Source organism: Prionailurus bengalensis, chromosome A2 (assembly GCF_016509475.1).
Source record: "Prionailurus bengalensis isolate Pbe53 chromosome A2, Fcat_Pben_1.1_paternal_pri, whole genome shotgun sequence".
Lineage (NCBI taxonomy): Eukaryota > Metazoa > Chordata > Mammalia > Carnivora > Felidae > Prionailurus > Prionailurus bengalensis.
The window spans coordinates 11,983,785-11,998,291 of NC_057348.1; the positions used below are offsets into that span (position 1 = coordinate 11,983,785).

The 14,507-nt window shown below is 44.4% G+C and overlaps 1 protein-coding gene and 1 pseudogene across 1 annotated transcript; one reads left to right on the forward strand and one right to left on the reverse strand.

The window, feature by feature from the left end:
• Window positions 1–3,475: 3,475 nt before the first annotated feature.
• On the reverse strand, window positions 3,476–4,420 carry LOC122486391 (olfactory receptor 10H3-like). Its single transcript, XM_043585823.1, has one exon. It carries the CDS (start codon window positions 4,403–4,405, stop codon window positions 3,476–3,478), a length of 930 nt encoding a protein of 309 aa, XP_043441758.1. The 5' UTR covers window positions 4,406–4,420.
• A 7,380-nt stretch (window positions 4,421–11,800) lies between these two features.
• LOC122486587 lies at window positions 11,801–13,554 on the forward strand (annotated as a pseudogene).
• Window positions 13,555–14,507: the final 953 nt, after the last annotated feature.

Genomic DNA, 14,507 nt, shown 5'->3' on the forward strand with positions numbered 1-14,507 from the left:
TAACGATGAAAAAGAATGAAATCTTACCATTTGCAACAATGTGGATGGAACTAGAGTGCACAGTAAAACCTTTGACTATGAGTGCCTTGTTCTGCAAGTGCTCTATAAGGCGAGCAAACATTTCTAATAAATTAAAAAATTATCATGTTTATTTTTGAGAGAGACAGACCAGCATGAATGGGAGAGGAGCAGAGAAAGAGAAGACACAGAATTCGAAGCAGGCTCCAGGCTCTGAGCCATAAGTACAGAGCCCAATGTGGGGCTTGAACTCGTGAACCAGGAAATTATGACCTGAGCCGAAGTTGGATGCGTAACTGACTGAGCCACCCAGGCACCCCTCTAATAAATTGCAACTTGATAAGTGAGCAATGTCTTGCAATACGGGTGGGATGTGACTCCAGATGTCACATGATCACAACTGAGCCAATGGTTCCTCTCTCTCTCCTGCTGTAGGATTGTGGGTGATCATCTCCCATGCTCGGTCTCAGGCTGTAGTATTTGGCAGAAATCAGTGATTTTTCAGAATGTTTGAAGATGCCTACAATGGGCACTGGTGTATTTTTTGTCACTTCAAAGCACCTGTGGACAGTCCTTTGCTTCTCCATACAAGAGGAAGCTCAGGAATGCTTTGCTTCATTTTAGGTCAGGCTGCCTGCAGATTGAGGCCCTTTCCTTTGCTGCCTTATTGTCAGTTTACATTAAATACAATATATGACAAGAGTTTATTAATACTGTGCTGTAGTCAACATCTATGCAAGTGTATACAATTGCCTCCATGCAGGAAAAGCTTCCACTGAGCCAATAGATAGCAGTGATTCCATTAGTGATCGTGAAAGTCGTCCAACACAATAACCCTCCTCTCTCTTGTCTCCTTCACACCAGCCATGAAGGTTTTCAAAGGTAAGTGCAGGTTAGTTTGTTTATTTTTCTTTATATTTTATATTTCCTTTATTATTTTGTATTATATTACAGTATTGTAATCATTTTTATATAAATATTTTAGGGTTGCAGAACAAATCATCTGAGTTTCCATTATTTCTTATAGGGAAATTTGCTTTGATAGACAAGTGCTTTGGATTACAAGCATGTTTCCAGAACGAATTATGCTCGTAATCCAAGGTTTACTGTATTATGCTAAGTGAAATAAGTCAGTCAGAGAAAAAGAAATATCATATGATTTCACTTATATGCAGAATTTAAGAAACAAAACAGATGAACATAGGGGAAGGAAAGGAAAAATAAGATAAAAACAGGGAGGGAGGCAAACCATAAGAGACCTAAATGCAGAGAACAAACTGAAGGATGCTGGAGGGGAGGTGGGTGGGCAGATGGGCACTTGCTGGGATGAGCGCTGGGTGTTGTATGTAAGTAACAAATCACTAAATTCTACTCCTGAATCCAAAACACTATATGTTAACTAACTTGAATTTGATTAAAAATTTTTTCTACTTGGTACAACCACTTTGGTAAACTTTTGTCAACATCTATTCAACCTGAACATAGTATCCCCTATGACTTGGCCTTTACACTTCTAGCTACAGACTCAACACAACACATAAGTGTTAATCCACTGAAGGACATGTAGTAGATGTCATAAGAGCACCATTTGTAGGATCCCCAAATGGAAATGTCTATGCATATGTTCACATAATGGAATACCACACAGCTCTTTTGTGTATGTATTTTAAGAGTATTTAGAGTTCCCCATTGCCCTTGGAACAAACTCTCTAAGTGGACACCATGGTCTCACATGCTCTTGCCCTACCCACATATCTACATCTCATTCCAGCACCCTCTTAGTGACTTCCAACTCTCCCTGGTGAACTGAACATACCAATGTCCCCAAATGCACCATAGATAAGGACATCTTGATGGGGAGGGGTGGCATTAGTTAGTAAACCAATAATGAGTAAAATGATTAAAGGAATCCCAAAATTACCATAGATGGTTTTTCCAAGCTCTCGTTGTCAGTGTGCATGAGCAAAAGTGTCTCATGAACTCCTCTGGAGTCCGTGTTTCCCTCTGGCTGTGTGAAAGGGGTGTGTGCCTAGGGCTGCACCTGCCCTCCTTCCCTGAAAGGGGTCTCTTCCTTCTAATGACAGCCTTCTCCTCCCAGTCATGACCTCACTTCTCTCTGTAGACACCTGAGAGAGGCGGGTTCCTATTCACCAACTGCACACACGTGCACATTGTAATCGATTCCTGCTTCCCCCCTTCAAGGTGGTGTGACCCAGGACAAATTATCTATCAGATTTTCATTTTCTGTGTTTCAAAATTGTGAATAATAATAGAAGTGGGTCATATCTAAATGCGGAGAAATAACGATTTATTTTGAGACTTAGAAGAGTGAATGCATAGGAAACCCTTTCCACAACGTTTGGCAAATGGCAGGCACTCATATGCAACAGCCCTCCCTTGGTTTATTATTATAAAACACCTTCTGCCTGCAGCTCAAATATCTGGCCACAGCTTAAGTAAGAAATTTACATTAACAGAAGACCCCCTCCTGGATGCTCAGACATATGATTTCCCAAACCCTATCATGGAAGTTAGACCTAAAGTTGCATGTGACCCCTTCCTTCACATGTTGTGTGACCCTCACCAACATTTCTCATCTGCCAAAAGGGGTACCCACACCCTTGACCTTTCTTTGCACTATCTTGAGATAGCACTGTGTCCTCCAACAGAGCCCGCAGATAGATGTAAGTACACAGGAATGAGAAATTGATGTTTTATTGAAAGTAATGTGGGGAAAAACAGAAAAGGATTTCCATAAGCAAGACCCTTTAAACATTCTGTATGTTCTTATCCAAGCACTGAACCGTCTCCTCCCCTCACTCTCTTCCCCTCCCTTCCTCCCACCCTCCCTCCCTCCCTCTTTCCCTTCACTTCTTATTCTGACATCCTTCACTCAACACCAATCAAGGTAGAAAAACTCCCTTAGGGTCTATCCTCTGCTAGGACAGAAGGAACTATATACACTGTCAACCAACTTCTTGGAGAGGAAGAGTTTACTTTTTGTACATTTTTATATTAAATGGTATATAAAACACTGGACACATGCCTGAAAGAAAAGCTGATGGCATTTATTATTATGCATACTTTTGTTCAGCCGTATGGTGATGAAGGGAAAGTCTTTCCTTCCTTCTCCATTTGAGAAGAACCATGGGCATCAGTGCCCAGACACATCCATGAGATGCCCCCCCCCCCCACTCATCCACAGGTACATAACACATTTGTAGACAGAAGTAATGGGATGGAGTTCATCACATGGGGTCTTGAACAGGAGATCATGATCTCTAGATCCTATGCAATTTGGAGAAAAACAAATACCTAGCAGGTATCCAACACCTATAGATGCATTCAACAATACTTACTCAGTATTTTCTTATATAGAATCCCTACAACAGGCTTATGGAGATGGACTTGATCATCCCCAACCCTACTGTCATTTTCCTCACCGCCAAACTGGCCGTCAGGAGCTTAGGGGACTGAATTTTCTCTGGAAGCTTTTCTTTATGGCATTCTTGAGCTCCTTATTCCTGAGGCTGAAAATGATCGGACTGAGAAAGGGAGTGAAGACTGTATAGGTGGTGGCCATCAGGGTGTTACTGTCCATAGAATGGGGGCCCTTGGGCTTGAGGTAGATAATGGAAGCAAAGCTGTAGTGCACAATGACCACTGTGAGGTGGGACACACATGTGGAGAAGGTCTTGTGCCTGCCTTCAGCAGAGGGGATCTGCAATATGGCGGCCACGATGAAGACATAGGAGAGGACGATGAGGAATAAACAGCTCATCAGAGCTGAGACACACACCAGGATCACAGCCAAGGTGACAGAGGAATTCTCATTCCCACAGGCCAACTTTAGAAGGGAAAACACATGGCATAGAAAATGGTGGATCACATTAGACCCACAGAAGGTGAGGTGAAAAACTATCAGGGTCACCATCATCCCCATGACTGAACCACCAGCCCAGGTCCAGGACACCAGACGGGCACAGCTACGGTTGCTCATGAGAACATTGTAGCGCAGGGGGTGGCAGATGGCCACGTAGCGGTCGTAGCCCATGATCATGAGCAGGAAGGAGTGGGTGAAGCCAAACGTGAAGGAGAAAAACATCTGGCTGGCACAGGCCGTCCAGGTGATGGTGCGGCGGGTGGAGAGCATGTCAACCAGCATGCGAGGGGTGACAGCAACGGTGAACAGAATCTCAGAGGTGGACAGGGCGCACAGGAAGAGGTACATGGGCGTGTGCAGGCTGCGCTCGCTCCAGACTGTGGCCATGATGAGCAGGTTCCCCAGCAGCGTGAACAGGTACATGAGCAGGTACAGCAGGAAGAAGGTGGGCAGGAGATGCTGTGGGAAGTTAGAGAATCCCACAAGGATGAACTCAGTCACCATGCTATAGTTCTGACCAGGCACGGGTGCTGCATCTGGTGAGATCAGAAGAGGAATGAAGGTGACCAGCATGACAATCATGAGTCTATACAACAATATATGAAATGGGGAGACTACAGACGCAGTATGTTAGGATTGGGAAAGTGACCCGGATACTCACTGGTTCTGCTGTTCTTTAGCATGGAACTGAAAGTCATGAGCGGTGCTATAAATAAGAACAAGAAAGAAGGTATGTACGGATGGGAAGGAAAGAGACATGCTCCTTCACCCAGAAAAAGTAAAGAATGAAGACATAAGGTACCACAGCAATAGAGAGCACAGTCTGCAGAAGACAAGATCGGCTCGCAACACTCAGTATTTCTCACAGAATTACTCCAGCAGTAATCATTCAAAGTATAAGCTTTAAGCAAAACTAAGATAACATTCCCAACGGTGACACAAACTGTAAAGACATGGCTCGCCAACATTGTGGTCTGGTGATTTCTTAACACTCAAGAAAATGTGAGACTCTGATGGGTTCCTGTTTGGGTGCAGTACAACTCTCCGTTTTCACCATATTAGAAGTTAACACCGAGATTCTTTGAAAATACTTATTATGCATACATTCAAAAGAATAGTCACCTGCTCAATGTCAATACAAGTAACATGTTTTTAGACAGTAACTACATTTACAAAATTAACATTTGGTGAGAAGAGTTGCTGTTTTTTGTTTGTTTGTTTGTTTGTTTGTTTTTACATTTTAACAAACTTGGATGGGAAACAAATTGATGCTCATACCTGCCTCTTCATTCAGCCTGTGGCAACATGTTGTTTTAGTTGAAGCATATGATGAAAAATGGAAAAGTAAGGAACTGATGTTCCCCCAGAAAGGGTCTCCAGGACCACAGGGTCCTCATATCACACTTTGAAAACTTTTGCTATAAAATATCTAGGAATTAATGAAACACATGCAATACATCCAAATTCAGAAATGTTAACCATTAGTAAAAATGTAGGAGGTGATCTGAATATATGGAGGGCAATCTACACTCTTGGATGGATGAGTGAATATGGTAATGATTACATCATCAGCACACCTACATTATGTCTATAGTGAGTCTACTGTACATTTGATAAAAGTTTCCTTAAGTTCCTTCTGAAAAATAAAGTCAGTGCAAAACCATACCAATCTTGCAAAAATCAGCCCTGACCAGGTACAAAAAGATTGAGATCATACCATGCATATTTTCAGATCACAATGCTAGGAACTTGAAATCAACCACAAGAAAAAATTTGGAAAGCCCTCAGATATATGGAGGTTAAAGAACATCCTTCTAAGGAATGAAAGGGTTAACCAGGAAATTAAAGAAGAAATTTAAAAACACATGGAAGCAGGGGAACCTGGGTGGCTCAGTTGGTTAAACATCGGACTTCGGCTCAGGTCATAATCTTGCAGTTCATGAGTTCAACCCCTGCGTCAAGCTCTGTGCTGACAGCTCAGAGCCTGAAGTCTGCTTCGGATTCTGTGTCTCCCTCTCTCTCTGCCCCTCCTCTGCTCAAGCTCTGTCTCTCCCTCTTTCTCAAAAATAAATAAACATCAAAAAACTAAAAAATAATACATGGAAGCAAATGAAAATGAAAGCACAACAGTCCAAGCCCTTTGGGATGCAGCAAAGACAGTCCTAAGAGGAAAATACACTGGAATTCAGGCCTGTCTGAAGAAGCAAGAGAGGTCCCAAATACACAACTTAACCTTACACCTAAAGGAGCTAGAAAAGGAGCAGCAAATAAAGCCCAAAGCCAGGAGAAGAAGGGAAATAATAAAGATTAGAACAGAAATAAATGATATAGAATTAAAAAAAAAAACAGTAGAACAGATCAATGAAACTAAGAGCTGGTTTTTTTTAAAGAATAAGCAAAATTGATAAACTCCTAACCAGACTTCTCAAAAAGAAAATAGAGAGGACCCAAATAGATAAAATCACAAATGAAAGAGGAGACATCACAACCAACACCACAGGAATACAAACATATATGAGAATACTATGAAGAATTATATGCCAACAAGCTGGACAATCGGGAAGAAATGGACAGATTCTTAGAAACTCATGCACTACCAAAACTCAAACAGGAAGAAACAGAAAATATGAACAGGCCCATAGCCAGGAAAGAAATGGAATCAGTAATCAAAAATCTCCCCAAAAATAAGAGTCCTGGGGCAGATGGCTTCCCAGGAGAATTCTACCAGACATTTAAAGCAGAGTTAACACCTATTATTCTCACACTGTTCCAAAAAATAGAAATGGAAGGAAAGCTTCCAAATTCATTCTATGAATCCAGAATTACCTTCTTTCCAAACCCAGACAAAGACCCTCCTAAAAAGGAGAATTACAGGCCAATATCCCTGATGAATCTGGATGCAAAAATTCTCAACAAGATACTAGCAAATCGAAGTCAACAGTACATTAAAAGAATTTTTCACCACAATCAAGTGGGATTTATTCCTGGGCTGCAGGCCTGGTTCAATATTCACAAATCAATCAATGTGATACACCACATTAATAACAGAAAGGGTAAGAACCCTATGATCTTTTAAATAGATGCAGAAAAAGCATTTGACAAAATACAGCATTCTTTCTTGATAAAAACCCTCAAGAAAGCAGGAATAGAAGGAGCATCCCTTAACATCATAAAAGCCATATATGAAAAGCCCACTGTTAGTATCATCCTCAGTGGCGAAAAACTGAGAGCTTTCCCCCTGAGATCAGGAACACAACACAGGTGTCCACTCTCACCACTGTTGTTCAACATAATGTTGGAAGTTCTAGCCTCAGCAGTCAGGCAACAAAAGTAATAAAACTCATCCAAATTGGCAGGAAGAGGTCAAACTTTCACTCTTCACAGACGAATGATGCTCCACAAGGAAAATCCAAAAGACGCCACCAAAAAACTGCTAGAGCTGATACGTGAATTCAGCAAAGTTGCAGGATATAAAATCAATGTACAAACATTGGCTGTGTTTCTGTTCACCAATAATGAAGCAGCAGAAAGAGATATCAAGGAATCAGTGCCATTTACAATTGCACCATTAAAATGGATTAACTAGGAGAGAAATGCCCTGGCAGGGGAAGACGCATTATAGACATTATACACATCATTGTCAATTTCAAGTGTGACCCTGGAACAGACACCAACACCGATCAAGTTGGCTGCACACCTCAGAAAGTACCCCAGTGTGATGCAAAACTTGATATATGATACAGGTAGGACACAAATCAATGGAAAAAGATGGATTGTGTAAGAGTTTGTGGTGGGAAAATCCGTCCCGTTTAGAAGCAAAGTAAATGTGAATTTCTGCCTATAAACACATGCATGGGTGGAATCCAATTGGGTTTCTGACATAAATATGAAACATGATGCTATGAAGTTAATAGAAGAAGGTGGAGGAGAATAATTTTCTTGAACTAGGAGTGGGGATCTTCTTTTGTTTTGTGTTTGTTTTTGGTTTTGAGAGAGAGAGAGAGTGAGCAGGGAAGAGGGGAAAGGCCAGAGACAGAGAATCTGAAGCAGGCTCCAAGCTCAGTGTGGAGCTTGGCCGGGTCTTGATCCAATGGCCCTGGGATCATGCCCTGAGCTAAAATCAAAAGTTAGACACTCAGTCGACTGAGCTACCCAGGCACCCCAAGTAGGACTTTTTTAACAAACTCCAGAAGCACAAACCTTACATGATTTTGAAATATACAACGACATCAACAAGAAGCGTTTTTGTCCAACAGAAAATATTCTGGATCCAGTTAAAGGAGACAGAAAGGTGAGAAAAATCATGTTCATTGTGCAAAAAGGAACAAGGAATATGATCTAGAATAAACAAGAAACCAGTTACATCTACAACAAGCAAAAGCTCCATACAGAAATAAGCAGAGGGAAAAGGAAGAAAAATGAGCAAAGGTTTGAGCACAGAACTTACAGAGGGTGTAGCACAGGCAAATAAAAACATGCTAATAAGAAAAAAGAGAGAGAGGGACAGAGAGAGAGAAAGGAAGGGAAACGCAATGGAAATTCAGTGTATATCTATTGAGAGCCCCAAGTTAGAAACTCCCTGGTGTTGATCAGTTTTGGGGAGAACGCAACCCTCGTGCACGGCCTGTGAGAGCGCAGAATAGTGGAAATGAGGAGTGCACGCACTCTGTGCCCCAGCACATGTGCTCCTGAACATCTATCGCGATTGCTCAAAGGCATTTACAGGGGAGCATGTCAGAGGGTGTTTCTGTAGCATTGCTTTTAGTGGGGAACTGGAAAGCCTGCTTGTCCATTCTTTGGAAGGGGGCAGGACCCGTGGGCTGGATGCAAACCCTGCAGCCCCAGCCAGGAGTTCGATGCACGCACAGCGCATAAATGAACCCATAAAATGTGTTGAGTGAGTGAAGCAAAAAGCAGACGAACGCTCCAGCATAATAACCTTTCGGCATATTAAAAATAGAGCAGCTGACACTATTCTGTAGGATGCTGTAACGGTGGATACATGCCATTATACATCTGTCAGAATCCACAGAACCCACGACACAGACAGTGAACCCTAATGTATCCCGTGGGCTCTGGTTGTAGCCATATTGGCTCACCAACAGGAACAAATACACTATTTCAAGAGGTAAAAGAGGAAACCGTGTGAGGGAGAGAGGAAGTATGTGTTTTCCTGCAAACTTATAATTTTTCTATAAAATCAAAAAGCAAAAATTTTTCTATGAAATTTAAAAGGATACAAATAATTCACAGCACATATATTCACAGAGAAGACAGTACGCATGTACAAGAGCACATGCAAATCAAAGCGCATACCTTTAGTATGGGAGAAGGGTTGTTGGCACTGGAGGGAACAAGTGGTCGAAAGGGAACGTGAGCAAAATAAGAGAAGGACGTGATGAAAACCAATGCTTGTCAAGCGCAGCGACCCAGAAACGTCATTGACTCAAACCTCTGCACCTGACATCCACCATAAAACAAAACAAAAATGTTTTTATGAATAACTTGAGCCTCGATGTCGCCCACAGCTCCTGAAACCCTCGTCTCTGGGGAAGAACCCAGCCATAATTGCACCCCCTGGTCTTACTGATGTGTTGTTCTGAAGGATCCCCCACAATAGGGGTCAACCTGGAGCCTAGAGGACACAGAACCAGCAGGATAGGGAGGGACTTTCCCGGAGTGAGGAAGGCTGGGCTGGTGAGCTGGAAATAAAGCCTTCTGACCATGCAGACTTCCCCCCTCCCCAGACCAGGAACTGAGACACCCGTATCAGCCCCCTTCTGTGCCTCAACCCCCATCACTCAGCACCCTCTCCCCCTGCTAAATAGCTGTCTGTGTGCTCTGCTCCTATCCATCTGCATGGCTCCACCTCCCTCCCTGCACTGCTCACTGCCCCAGGCCCCTCCTCTGCTCCCACTGCACTCTGGCTTCCAGAGAGAACTGTCTGAAACGCACCCCAGGTGTGCAGTCATCAGGGCCAGGGTTCAAGCCCCAGCTTTGGTATGTGTGTCTGAGAAAGAACGTTCTAGCCCTGAGCCTCCTCTCCCCAACTGAAAAATGGGAGTAAGCAGAGAACTATCTTCAGAAGGTCCAGAGGATTCATGGAAAGGGCTCCATGTTTACCTAACATGGGGGGTTATCCCTGATGCTGATATCTTCCCTGTCCTCTGAGCTGCTTTCCTGTCATCAGTCTGTACCAGATGCACCAGCTGGTCACATTCCAAACTCACGGCCTCTGTAGTGCCATTTGCACTAGGCTGAGTGAAGAGCCCAGGACCCAGCATGGGCACCCTGAGAAGCCCCCCTGGCAGGTGTCCAGAGCTAAGAATCTGTCTTACAACCCTTCAACCAGGCCCGGTTCCCATCCACTGTCTGAGTCTTGTTCCCAATAAATGTCCCATTATTGCCACCTACCCTGTCCCTCCTGGTCCCCTCGTGCTGGGCTGCCTCTTCCAGGAAGCAGCCAGCAGGGGAGGACAGAAGACGCTCTCCTGTGTTATTCTGTCAGCAGCACACAGGGGCAGGTGTGGGGCCAGACCTCTGGGCTCCTGGAACTGATGCTGCGTGCTTTATCCCTGTTGCAGCTTCCCAGCAGGCTGTTCCCCAGGGCCTCCTCAGGGTCTGGAGTGTCCAAGAGGATCATCAGAGGATCTCTGGGGATGTGCAGCCCCTACTCCTTCCTCCAACTCCCCAACACAACCAAGACTCCCTGCTGTCTCTGTCTGCCCTGAGAGCCCCAGTCCCTGCTGAGGACTAGGAGCTCCCAGTCTTGGGGGAAACAGGGCTGGAGTAGATGCCCTCAGTCCCTTAGTGTCAAGGAAGAGTCAGAGGGAAAGCAGGAGCTGGTGCAGCCCACAGTGGGAATCCAGAGCTCTGCTCTGGGGTCAGGGCAGCTGGAGGGTGTCCCAGAATAAGGGTAATTTAGAGCTGGGTCTTGGGGACTGATTTCCTTTGGTCAATAGAAGTTTTCAGTGTCTCCTGGTCACACTGCATAGCCCCACCTCCCCACACTGGTCAAGTTCTACCCTATTCCTGTTGTCCTGGTGATCCGAGCCAGAACATCTCCATTAGTATGTGCATCCTTGGGCTATAAAAACACATTTGGTCTTTGTCCACTTCATGACACACAGCTCCTAAAGCCCTTGTCTCAGGAGTGATGATACTGGATTTTGCATGCTAAGGAGATGCGTGGTGGTTGGGAGCCCCTGGATAGTCTAGGAAGGAGGCTGCTCCCCTGAACGGCCAAGGTGAGATCAGAGAGCTGGGACTTCCAGGTGGGGAGAGGGGCTATGGATTGATATTCAATCTCCAAGAACCAATGATTCAATCAATCATGTCTGTGTAACAAAACGACCACAAAAACTCCCTAAGCAATGGGAATCAGAGACCTTCCCATTTGTCAACACGTGGAGGTGCTAGGAGGGTGGTGTGTCTGGAGAGGGCATGGAAGGTCCTCGGTCCTTCCTCCACCTTGCCTGATGCACCTGTTTTACCTGGCTGTTCCTGACTTGTGTCTTTTATAGTAAATTGGAAAGAGTAAGTGTTGCATTTTCCTGATTTCTGTGAGTCATTCCAGCAAAGTATCCAAAATGAAAGGGGGGAATTTAGAAACCCCAACTGTGAAGTCCCATCAGACAAAAGTGCAGGTACCCTGAACACTGAAAACTTGCCACTGGCATCTCCAGGTAGTTCGTGTCAGAAGTGAACTGAATTATGGGACTGCAGGTTGGTGTCTGGGAAGCTGAAGAATTGTTCATTGTTGTGGGAAGAACTCACCCATTTGGTCTTAAGTGTTAGGTGTAGAAACAGCTCACTTCCTGTGTCCCTCTGTCCAATCAGCAACACAGTCCATTCTGCCTCTGAAATCAACCTCCAGTCTGCCACTCGACCCAGTCCAGGATGCCCACGCGCACCTCTGCCCATCTCTTCCTGCGTCTGCCCACCCCGCCGGCCCTCAGCTGCCTGCTTCCCTCACAGCAGCCAGGGGGACTCCCTACAAACGGGAATCTGACCATGGTGCATGGGCTTAAAATGTACCTCTTGGTATAATTACTTTGGAAAGCCATTTGGCAGAATCTATTCAAGCTGAACATAGGTATCCCCTATGACTCAGCATTTACACTGCTAGCGTCAGACCCAACACAACATGTTAAGTATTAATCCACGAAGGAACATGTAGTAGACGTCATAGGACCCCCAAGTGGAAACATCTACAAATATGTTGACATACTCAATTACCATACACATCTTTTCTGTGTATTTAAAATTTTTTTTAATGTTTATTCATTTTTGAGAGAGAAAGAAAGGGAGACACAGAGTGTGAGTGTGAGGAGGGGCAGAGAGAGAGGGAGACACAGAATCAAAAGCAGGCACCAGGTTCTGAGTCGTCAGCACAAAGCCAGATTGCGGGGCTTAAACCCATGAACCATGAGTTCATGACCTGAGCCGAAGTCAGATGCTTAACCAACTGAGCCATCCAGGCTTTCCATCTTTTCTGTATGTATTTTGAGAGTATTTAGAGTTCCTTGGAACAAACTCTTCCAGTGGACGCCATGGTCTTGCATGATCTTGCCCTACCCACCTATCTGCCTTCGCATTCCAGAATTCCCCTAGCCACCTCCAACTCTCTGGGCTGTGCTAGACAACGATTGTCCCCAAATGTACCATGCCTCTGTCACTCTGAACCTTTGCACTTGCTATACTGTCAGGAAACCCATCTTCCACCTACCTGCCTTGCCTGAATCATACTTACACTCCCTCATGTCTCAATGTAGACATCACCAATTGCCAAAGTCTCTAAATCCCAGGTTGGATCTGTGACCCTCGCCAGCTTCTTCAGATCCCTAGGCTGCCTTCATCACATCTCTGACCATTCTGTGCTGTCATCTTTGGTTATATGACAGATTCTTTCACTGGACCATGAAAAGAGAGAGCAGAGACCTAGTTCTTGGGTATAGCTGGATCCCATCACCTATAATATTTCCATATGAAATAAGTGTTGAATAACATTTCTTTACTATATGAATGAATAATGAGGGCAAAGTGATGTGAGGACACAGAGCAGTCCTTTCTGTTCATGATCATGGGCTATGACTGCTACATGGTCATCTGCCACCCCCTGTGCTACAATGTGCTCATGAGTCCCCACAGCTGCCCCTGGTGCTGGGCTGGTGGCTCAGTCATGGGGATGATGGTGACCCTGATAGTTTTTCACCTCACCTTCTGTGGGTCTAATGTGATCCACCATTTTGCCTGTCACGTGCTTTCCCTTCTAAAGTTGGCCTGTGGGAAGGAGACATCCTCCGTCACCTTGGCTGTGATCCTGGTGTGTGTCTCAGCTCTGATGGGCTGTTTATTCCTCATCGTCCTCTCCTATGTCTTCATCGTGGCCACCATATTGAGGATCTACTCAGCTGAGACCTTCTACATGTGTGTGTCACCTCACTATGGTCATTGTGCACTATGACTTTGCCTCCATTATTTACCTCAAGCCCAAGGGCCTCCATTCTATGGACAGTAACACCCTGAAGGCCACCACCTACATAGTCTTTACCTCCTTTCTTAGCCCAATAATTTTCAGCCTCAGGAATAAGGAGCTTAAGAATGCCATAAAGAAAAGCTTCCAGAGAAAATTCAGTCCCCTAAGCTCCTGATAGCCAGTTTGCTCATGAGGAAATAGGGAGAAGAGCTGGGGATAATAACTTCTGTTTTCATAGGACTGAGGTAAGATATCACTCATCATCAGGGAAATACAAATCAAAACCACAGTGAGATACCACCTCACACCAGTCAGAGTGGCTAAAATTAACCACTCAGGAAACAACAGATGCTGGTGAGGATGTGGAGAAAAGGGAACCCTCTTCACTGTTGGTGGGAATGCAAACTGGTGCAGCCTCTCTGAAAAGCAGTGTGGAGGTTCCTCAAAAAATTAAAAATAGAACTACCTTACAACTCAGCAATAGCACTACTAGAATTTACCCAAAGGATACAGGAGTGCTGATGCATAGGGGCACAGGTCCCCCAAGGTTTACGCCAGTGCTTTCAACAATAGCCAAATTATGGAAAGAGCCTAAAGGTCCATCAACTGATGAATGGATAAAGAAGATGTGGTTTATGTATACAATGGAATATTACTTGGCAATGAGAAAGAGTGAAATCCTGGGGCACCTGGGTGGCTCAGTTGGTTGAGCGTCTGACTTTAGCTCAGGTCATGATCTCATGGTTCGTGAGTTTGAGCCCTGCATCGGGCTCTGTGTGGACAGCTCAGAGCCTAGAGACTGCTTCGGATTCTGTGTTCCCTCTCTCTCTCTGCCCCTCCCCAGCTTGCACTCTGTCTCTCCCTCTCTCAAAAATAAATAAACATTAAAAAAAAAGAATGAAATCCTGCCATTTGCAGCAACGTGGATGGAACTGGATGGTATTATGCTAAGTTAAATAAGTCAGTCAGAGAAAGACAGATACCATATGTTTTCACTCATAGGTGAAACTCAAATAAATGAAAATATACATATCGTTGGGTGTTGGATACATGCTGGGTATTTGTTTTTCCCCAATTTTTTACACCCCTCTTGCATGGGATCTAGTGATCATGATCTCTTGTTCTTGA